This window comes from Olea europaea, chromosome 10, assembly GCF_002742605.1.
Source record: "Olea europaea var. sylvestris chromosome 10, O_europaea_v1, whole genome shotgun sequence".
NCBI classification, from domain to species: domain Eukaryota; kingdom Viridiplantae; phylum Streptophyta; class Magnoliopsida; order Lamiales; family Oleaceae; genus Olea; species Olea europaea.
Window position 1 is genome coordinate 35,757,206 of NC_036246.1, and position 10,322 is coordinate 35,767,527.

Genomic DNA, 10,322 nt, shown 5'->3' on the forward strand with positions numbered 1-10,322 from the left:
GTATGATGGAGAGTTGGAATGGTTTATACCTCTGCTGTAGGAGGGCCTCGACTGCTGCCGATTGAATTGCAGGTGATTGAACAGAGAGTTTTGCCCACTGGTGTTGTTATCGTGGCGATATGTGGTGTTATTGTAGCCACCTCGATGGCCACCTCTATTACCACGACCTCTAAAATTGGACCTCCTTTGAGTAAGTTGTGCTGTAACTTGAATTTCTTCTTCCTTCGGCTCTCCATGATTACTTATCAATTCTTCATCAAGTAGTTTATCATAGAGGTCTTCAAAAGTTATGGGGGTGTCACGGACATGAACTGCTGCTGTAAGTTCTTTGAACTCATTGCCCAAACCATTTAAAGTATAGGACATGATTTGAGCGTCGTTTAGGGAATGCCCAATGAGAGCTAGATCATCGACAAGGCTTTTAACTTTGCTCATATAAGCTGCCACAGATTTCCCTTCCTTCTTGTTTGACATAAGAGAGGACATAATAGAAAGCATACGGGTAGTTGAACGATTAGCGTAACTGGTTTCTAACTTGTTCCAGGCATCTGCAGATGTGGTGCAATTGTTTATCGTCGGGCAAATTGCGCTATTAACAACAGCTTGAATGCCAAGGAGCACAAGACGATCTTGACGAGTCCAAAGGAGATATCCAGGGTCATTTTTCGATGGACATGGATGAGTTCCATCAACAAAACCAAGAAGTCCATAACCAAAGAGGAGGTTGGTCATTTTGGACTTCCAAGATGCATAATTTTCGCCATTTTTTGCAAGTTTAAATGGAATCTGAGAAGAGGCATTAAGAGCTATCAGATTTCCATTGATGGGAAAAGAGTTGTTTTGAGCCGTGGTGTTCACTGGAGTTGATGCAATCACTGGTCCAGAATCAGTTGCTGAAGTTATTGGTGTTGCAGAGGACTCCGAGGATTTTTCCATTGTAGATGGCACGGTTGGGTTTTGAAGAGGGATCAGACTCTGTTCAGTTGACAGAGAGGCTCTGATACCATAAACAGTTTGGTGGAAATTTTCAGTATATTAACCATTGATTGGTATCAATATTTATACAGTAGCAACCCATATAATCCCAGTAATTTAGGCTGTACAAAAGGAAAATGAATCACTCAAAATGGGCAGAGTATTACAAGCAGTAAATCTGTGTGCTAAATATGTGCTCGTAAATCTTTCCATAAGTGTGTGCTAAATCTGTGCTCTATCATAATCTGCATGCATGAGTATTGTATTTTGAATATGAGGGTTTTATTGAATTTTGAACAAGTGGTGGATTATTGTATGATTGTTCGAAATCAATAAAACATGCATGGAAGGGAAAATGGAATTGGAGGCCAAAACATATATTTATGCGACTGCATTGGCCAATGCAGTGACAAATCCAGCAACCGGCAAAGGGGCGCGGTCACACGTGCTGAATCCACCAGAATTTACAGTCGCAAGCTACCGTGAAGAAACTTGAAGGGCAGACACGACGAAATATGACAATTTGGATTGAGCCTTTTTTTTTTTTCTCAATTGTGGGTCTTTTCTTTTGGGCCTCCTTTAACAAAAAAAAAAAAAAAAAAAAAAAAATTGAGGTTAGACATAAATTGGCACAATGGTTTGTATGAGAGAACAAATAGAATTTGCAAACCAGCAAGCCCTATTTCCCTACCTCCCTCCCTTGTTCATAGTCCTGCTGTGCACTCAAAAAATAATAATAATAATAATAAATCAAGAAGCTATGGTAAGTTATAGGAGAACTGTGTTCTATGGAAGCCACCAAAGTCACGGGAAAGTCTTCAGTGATGATGCTATTGAGTTAGGCAATGAATTGGTGGGTTCCTATTAGTTTATCTTAGATTGTTTTGATCTTGATTTAACATCAGTTGATGATAATGTTTTATTGTTCTATGTTTTGATGTCAAAACAATGACTTTTGTGTTTTGCTTATGGGATTCTCGTGTTTTGACTTTGTGTCGAATTATTTTAGCTTTTCTATGTTGTTGAATATTGTACATGTTCATAGAATCTCTTTGTAGGTTTTGTTTGCGTTTTTTATTATGGTATGGTGGGTTTTTTTTTTTTCCCCAATAACTTGTTGGACTTGTGGTGTCTAAAATAAAAATTTTACTATTGAGATTAGACCATAATCTTACCATCTTGTGATTTTGTTCTTGTCAAGGTTCTACTTGGATAGTGGGATTGACTTGATTATTATGCTAGTTATTTTATGCTTTGTATATGTTAATGACAGGTTAATAAGAAGACGCACTTGGACACTTAGTGCATGTTTGGAGGAAGTGTTGGGTTAATGGGGTAATTTCTCATAGAGTCTATGATAGGGGTTACGATGTTCTTGGTTATGTAAGATTCATTCAGGTCTAAAATACTGTTAGTCACGGAATGGACCCAGTTGATTTCACTATTGTGGTCAACTATCGATGGTTGTCCTAGCTGACATCCAACCCTGAATTCGTCACTGTGCCAATGGCCTATGCGATCACATAGCATTAAAAAATAGTCGTTTATAACCGTTGTTGTTTTGAATTTGGTGATTTTTCAACCTATTTTGGCACCACTTCGTGGGATCTTATGAGACCTATAAATAGGTGATTGACATTCATAACAAAACACTCGAAAAATAAAATTTTGGCAATTACATTTCCATTCCACAAAAGATCATCAATTTTCTTCGTCATATTCAATCCTTTCCTTGTGTTCTCGAGTTTTGGAAGATTTCACTTAATGCTTGAGTGATTAATCCTGTTCAAGGCTTGATAATTACTGCAAACCATTTGCCAAGTATCCCTTAAGCATCTTGTTCAATCTAAGAGGGGGCAAATATAGTTTGAGGATAATTGTACCATGTTCGAGCCTTCATCATCATTTACATCTACTTGATATATTTTCCACCTTGTTTCTTCTCCATTTCCCTTTGTTATGAAATATTTCCAACATGTACTCCTTTTTGGGGTTTGGGGTTTGTTTAGGAGCCAAAGGGTGGTCAGAAATTTGAATTTCCAAGAGGGCTGGTTCTTAATATTACCTCGATTCAAGTCGGCTTTTAGGGAGTGAAAGATTGAACATTAGATTTTCAATCCTCTTTTAATTGTGCAAAATGCCCTTTTTATAAACATTTTTAGGGTCTCTTTGATCATTTTTATGAATTTGACATTCTCTCATCATTATTTTGGAAGTCATGATTAAGTTTGGTTTTCTAGAACTTGTAGAATTTTGTGCTTTTAAGATAGTAGTTAAACAATTCATTATGTGCACACACATGAGTTTGTTACACTGAAGTCTATATTGATTGTGTCATAACCTATACTAATGTTTTGCCAATATTCATAACTTAATCAGAGGCCTCTAGACCTTTGGTGGTAACTGAGGCATTAAATCATTTTATTTTTATTTTTTTGGGCCAAGTGTTATTGTTCTCCGTGCTTTGTTGCTAAGTTGGGTTTCGGCGGCCTGTTATGCAAAAACACGTGAACATGCAATGGACCCTTTTATGGCTCACGTGAAGTTCTAGTCGACAATGAATATTTTAAGGTGATAGAAGGAATCAATGCAAGATAGGTTGAGGCGCACATTCAACTGTCGGAAATGGGTTTTGAGGCGCATTCAACTTTCCAAAGTATAGGATTCTGCTAAAATTCTGATTAAAAATCTATACCATGCATGTAAAAAAGAATGTCCAACTTAAAGTCGAAATGGTAATAAAAGTAATAATATTTTTAAAAACATACAACACAACGGGAATAGAATCAGCATTATCACCAACAACGTAACTGAACACACAACACAATGATAACATTCCAAGTTATCCAGCTGTATAAACCAAGATAGGACGTAAGAATAAAAACAATTTTAAATAAATCTATAGTTCGAATTGCTAGCTATATCAACTTTGTGTCGTGCAGACTTTGATTTTATTATTAGATCTACACTCAATGGCAGGACAAAATGTTGGTATTCACAAGATCGCAAAATCGACCTATTGTTTGTTATTCATTTATCAGGCATAGCCTGTACTAAGCCATCCACTTGGAGTTTATTGCTTTGAACCGTGTTCAACCGCAGGATCGTGTGATTGGCTTGAGGAAGATGATCCTTTTCCAGTCTGGAAGTAAGACCACAATATGACAGCAGAACCAATTGTAACCGCAGAAGCAATCGATCCCCAAACCCAATTCTGTCTTCTCTTCCTTCTTTGCCTAAGTTGTCTTGCTGTCTCTACACGAGTCAAATACGGTATGAAATCAGAAGAATAATTCATTTTTTATGGGCAAGTAACATTTACATAGAATAAAATGAATGAAAGCAACAAAAACATTATCTAATTGACGCGAAATAAGGAAAGTTAACAATTCATCTTTCCCACAGTTCATACCAAATCAAGTATTGCTTTTTAGTTCAAACAACGAGAATCAGCATCAAGGAACTACTATTTCTTTCTGTTTATTTTGGTTTATAAATCTTAAAGCTTCCCACAATATAAAATGCAAAGTACCTCCAAGGACATACACAGTTATTAGTACTTTATTAAACTGTTGAAGTAAGTGCAAGTAGCATAATGGAAGAGATGATGTCTTTTTAGTACTTTAGTAAGCAAGGATAAAATGAAATTTTCGTCTTTAGCTACTATAAGCATCATCAGCAAAATCATAAGAGTTGGCAAACGAAGACGAAGTAGAAATAAAGAATACAAAGACAGGCATAGTGAGGTAGGAATAAATATGTTTCTTATGTCAAAAGGAGAGTGAAATTTTGTATATATGAATAACAAGAAAACATCAAGTCCATGTGATGCAATATTAATACTATAAAATTAGCAAAAGAAATATGAACGCGGCTTATATTTTTAAGGGGGCAAAAAGTACAACCACTATATCATCAACTACACATCATGTCAAAAATATCACTCATGTTAACTTGCACAAATGGAATAGATATGGTTACAAGTACCAATTTATACTACAACAATAGTAATTATGTTGTACTTGTAGCTAGTATTTAATTATTTACCAGCTATCAGGGAACATTGAATGCGTATATTAACCCAAAAACAGCTTTAAAACAAAATGCAAATGAAAATAATAATGACAAGCAACGGTCCAATAATGTATGTGATCCAAGAGAGCTGGACAAGAAAAAGAACCCTGTATATTGAAAGAACTCTTAAAAATACTTGATTAGAATTTCGAAAATATTCCAAAAGAAATAAAGAAAAAGGGCTCTTGTGCTAAAAATACATAGAGGTTAAAATAAATACGTCTTGCAGATCTAAAATCTGAAATGTGAAGCAAATTTTAATGAAAAAAAAGAAGTAAATTGACATCTTCCTCTCCATTGCTCCTCCATCAACCCCGCATTGAGGTCTGTTCACTGCAGTTTATAGGCAAAACTATGAGAGGAAAGAGATTTCACAGGACAAAGTTTTCATTCATCATTGACCATAAAATGTTCCGAAAGAACATACTGGATGAAGCTATTTAAATTGTCATGCATAACCACAACCACAAGAAAGCAATCTGTCACTATTTTCTGGTAAAAATAAATGAAAGGTAAGCCCACTAAAAAAGCATTATGGTTTAAAGACCTCACCTACAGCTTCTTGGTTTCTCTGAGACATCTCCCGGTTCACAGCCTCATAATAATGTAGCTTGTCCCATAAACGAGCAATCTCAGAATTCTTCAATTCAATCTGAGCTTTCATATCCATCTCAACTTCAGCCTTCACAGTGCCCCTCCCAATTAAATTTGAAACAAAGCGGGCAAGAAAGACTTGTTGGCACAGATCTGCTGCAGAATCACCTGACTGTCCACCCCCTGGCAAAGTAGTTGGATCTGGCGGGAGTGTCAACCCCGCAAGAGATAACTGGTCCCGGATACTTTTCCATTGATTTCGCATATCGTTAAGGATTTCTTCTGCTTGCTTCCTCTTCTCTATCTCCATCAACAAACTCAGTCTTATTTCACGCAGATCAGTTTCAATATCAGGAATTGAAGGCTGTGGGCAACTCTCTGATGACAAGTCTGAGCATGAAATGATAGTAAGTCATGAAAGAACACTCTTTAAGATATTGAAACAATGAATTCATGATGTTCGTATAGTTGATAACTAACAAAGCGGTTCAAAATGTTCATATTGCCCACACCCCCTTCTCTCTCTCTCATTTTATGTACAGACACAAATATTAATGCTCAGGATGATCCACAAGCATTTTGACAACGGATGCACGTTAAACAATCACAATATAAGAATGTTTACTTTATACATGCAAGCATTTACAATTAGTTCTAGATGTACTAAAGAAAGAAAGAAAAATTTGCGTTCATAAAATTAAAAGGCAAAGGTACCTTCCCAAGCATCATAAAACTCAGCTGTTGTTGTTGTTGAATTCAAAGAGCGTTCTGCTACACCAATACCCTCACTTTCACTATTGCTCTTAACACTCATCAAGTCCTGGGTATCAAAGAAATCATCCACCTCACTATCTCCCTGCAAATTAAATCCGACAGACTTCACCACCCTATTTTTAACAGTCGAACCATTGGTCAAATCACTGCTTCCGTGTTCACCATCAAACACACCATTCAGATCCTCCTCAGCAACATTGGGAATGGTTGGTGTATAATTATTATCCTCGAAAGAGTCCACGTGCCCATTATGAACACAGCTGTCATCCTTAGCTATGCCAGCAAGCTTCTTTTCAGCATTTTTTCCATTCGCATCGAACTTATTCTCGTCCACAGCTTGTTGGTGAGTCGCAACATCATCCTCAGAGAAACTCTTCACGAGTCGAGGCCCCCGCCGCTTGTGATTAATGATATAAGGAGATGGAGGAAATGAAGATGGGGCATCGGGAATTGGAGTTGACTCTGGTGTAGCATAGAGTGCAGGCGAGATTTGAGTCCAATTGTGTCTTCGATCTACAACAGCCGTAGTTGATGAACCATTTGTCCTATTGAGCTTTGGATTAGGAGGAACACTAACTCCCCTCTCCAGCTTCGAACTAGGAGAAATGATTCTCCTATCAAGCCTTGAGTCTGGAGTACTATTTCTCCTAGCGAGTTTGAGATCGGAAGCATTTATCACTGGCATCACAGAGTTTTCAGCTCCTGGTTCTATCAGTCTGTCAAAAGCTTTAGCTGTGAATGTTGGCATGACTTTCAAACATCAAACAATCTGCATCAAAAATTGATATTTTCTACTTAAATGACAAAACGTGTCGGAAAAAAATAAATTAAATTAAATAACTGCCAAAAGTTTGTGGCAATAGAAAATGAAAAATTCAATATCCATCTTAATATCCACAGACTAAACAGGCTACAGCAGCACAAAAATCTTCAAGTAACTGTTGAACAATCTTTTATCGTTACAAGTTATATCATTGAATTAAGCAAGGATTCCAAGCTCTCACAATTTCTTTCGAAATAAAAGGAGAAAATTCATTATCAATTAATTGAAAATGTCCTATTTTTTAACCTCCCATCGGAGCTCTCAAATAATTAAAATAATCAGGGTAATTATAGTGAAATCATCAAAATTGACAAAGAGTTAAAAAAGCATAGGCTTCCTAGCAGCGGCGGCGACAACAACAAGAAGCTGAATGAGCGTAAAGCAATCTAACTGTTCTATTAGAAAACATAGACTTAACAAAAATCAAGAAGAAAATCTCGAATTACAAAATTACAAAAACACGTCAGCTAACAACAGCCCATAAATTATCCAAAAAAGAAAAGAAAAAAATCATAAACGATTCATTGACCAAAAATCAGAAAGGGAAAGCTACCTGAAGAAGAAGAAGAAGATGATGAAGAGAAGGGAGAAACCCTAGAACGGGAGGCAAGGAGAGATCGGCGATGAATTAAATGAATACAAAAATGGACCAAATTGAACGAAATCTCATCAAAATTGCATCAATATGTTCAGAACTCAGCACATTTGATAATTATCAAATCATGATTTCTCTCTCACCACCCCCTAGAAGCTTCCCTAATCTTCGGAAGGAAGACAAAGAGAGCCCGACTCTTCCACCTCTTGTTATGGGGGTGAGGAAGTGGTGGGGTGGGGGCGGGGTTGTGTGTTTGTCATCTGTCGATCTTGGGGTGCTTGGCAGGTCGTTGCCCGCAAAACACATTTGAAATGTTCCTTGTAGCTCACGACGATAAAGACTTGTTTGGCCAAGAATAAAAGGGTTACTTATACGTAAATAAATAAGTAGTATTGTAATACTTTATTTTCGCTTAAGCAAACATGCTATCAAGATTCAAAAATTCCGACTGTACAGAATTTTAAGTTCACAGAATGTGTACAGAGTGTCACAAATGGTGGACCGTACATGAATATTTTATTGCCAAAAAAACCACCCACTCTCCTTAATGTATGTATTCTATACAACATTTCTATACTTAAATTTCTGTACAAGTAGACTAGCTCATCAAGATTTTTGTTTTCATTTTTATTATTTTATTGGATTAGGAATTTAAGGTTACCTTCATATTTTAAAACATTGTTTACATCTCTTGCATTTAAAACTAGAGCATAATTGTTTTGTTTTATTTTATTTTAATATTTTATTTTATTTTGGGTTTTCAAAGTCTATTTTATAATTATTGAAAATGCGTATGTTTTGTCTTTCTGAGAAAATTAGAAAATTGTTTGTTTTAAAAAATTGAGAAATTTTATTTTATGAATTTGATTGTTTAGTAAAATAGAAAAATTTTATACAATTAAAATAGAATTTGAATCCTGGATGATGCAATAGGGAGTTTTTTGTAATGACTCGAGTCATGTGCCCTATTGTTCTCTTACTTTCCGTCTTTTTTGGAAAGACACCTGTCTCGTATAAGGATGAAAATTTGGCTCGTTGGTTAGAGCGGCCGATGGCTCGGATCATGGCTTGTCTCCACTAAGCCTCATTTTCGGACGATGGCCCGAGCCTCATTTTTTGGACAATGTGTATGTTGCAAGCAGTTAGTTAAGCAACTTGTACTGCTACAAGTAGCTTGCTTGCTTCCAGCTGTAGCTGCAAAAGCAAGTGAAAAATCCCATCAAAGTCAAATTCGAAATTTCAAAATTTGTAGAACAAGTCTATTTCTGGCTATAAGCCCTTGTTTGAGCTCCATTTTTGTGAAGAAAATGAATTTTTAAATAGTGTATTAATGGAAAATGTGTGGTTAAAAAATAAGGAAAAATTTTTGATTTGCGTATAATATTATTTTATTAAAAAATGTGTGGTTGAAATGATGTCAAATCACTGTTAAAGAATGTATTTATGTTGAAAAATTGGGCTCAAATAAGGGCTAAATATGAAGGTAAAATTTTGGATTTGATATCAATTTATTTCAACAATTTTCAATTTATAGTATTTTATTTTCAACTCTACTCTCCAAATTTTTGGCTCTGATATTTAGTTTCTTTTGTTATCAATTTTCAATTTTAAGTGGTCCAAATTTAGAGGTTGCTTGGTAGAGATTAGAATTAATTATTTTAGTAAATTCAATAGAAGTTTTTGAAATGTGTGGTTGAAAAGTTGTCGGACCCATAAAAGATATGACTAATATTAATTGTCTGACTTTGACTAAATTAAAATCAGATTTTAATCCAAACCAAACATGCTATAATAATACAAATGAATTTTAATAGTGATGAAGTTAACCAATTTAAAGGTAGTTTGATTACTCCATTCGACTACGACACATCTAAAATGTTTCATTTGATTTAGAGGATATCCAAGAGGAAGAAGTATTCAAAACTAGAAGGTCAAATAAAAAAATAATCAGATTATTGACAACATATGACACGAAAAAAAGTTGGTGTTTAAAATAGAATGAATATTTGGAAAGCATATTATAATTACTATACTAAAAAACTTAGTTGGAAGCGCGGTTCAAGCACATTTCATTTAAAGAGGCAGGTAGTAAGGACTTTAAAGCAAAATCAATCGGTTTCGACCCAAAAGTGATCAAACTTGTGTTTGGCAATTCTAGTTCCACTTTTTTCTACCTCCGTATATTCATAGAAAAGATTTCGAGAAGGAATTGATGCACATGTGGCTGCAACTAAGATGCCACTTACAGCGATAGACTCCATTCATTTTACCTAATAAAAAGGATTTAGATTAGTATAATATCCCCATGATACTACTAACATATACACGGTTTTAAAAGTTTTAATGTTTTACTTTTGACAATACTAGTGTGAACAAAGTTGTTATTAAAAATTTATTAATGATCTTAACCTTTTATTGTAAAGTTCTTTTTTTTTTTTTTTTTTAATCAGCGTTGTGTATATCATATTATCAATTTAGTTGTATATC

General features: G+C 35.3%; 1 protein-coding gene across 2 annotated transcripts; it reads right to left on the minus strand.

Annotated features, from left to right (window-relative positions):
• Window positions 1-3,747: 3,747 nt before the first annotated feature.
• LOC111402018 lies at window positions 3,748-8,155 on the minus strand. 2 transcript variants are annotated; one of them, XM_023030035.1, is made up of 4 exons: window positions 7,794-8,149; window positions 6,358-7,186; window positions 5,602-6,033; window positions 3,748-4,230 (listed from the first exon to the last, which is right to left on the minus strand). In XM_023030035.1, exons 2-4 carry the CDS (start codon window positions 7,163-7,165, stop codon window positions 4,049-4,051), a joined length of 1,422 nt encoding a protein of 473 aa, XP_022885803.1. In that variant the 5' UTR covers window positions 7,166-7,186; window positions 7,794-8,149; the 3' UTR covers window positions 3,748-4,048. The 2 variants fall into 2 exon arrangements, with proteins under 2 accessions (XP_022885803.1, XP_022885804.1); XM_023030036.1 differs by lacking the exon at window positions 3,748-4,230 and adding an exon at window positions 5,213-5,382 and having other exon boundaries at window positions 7,794-8,155.
• Between the last annotated feature and the right edge of the window lie 2,167 nt (window positions 8,156-10,322).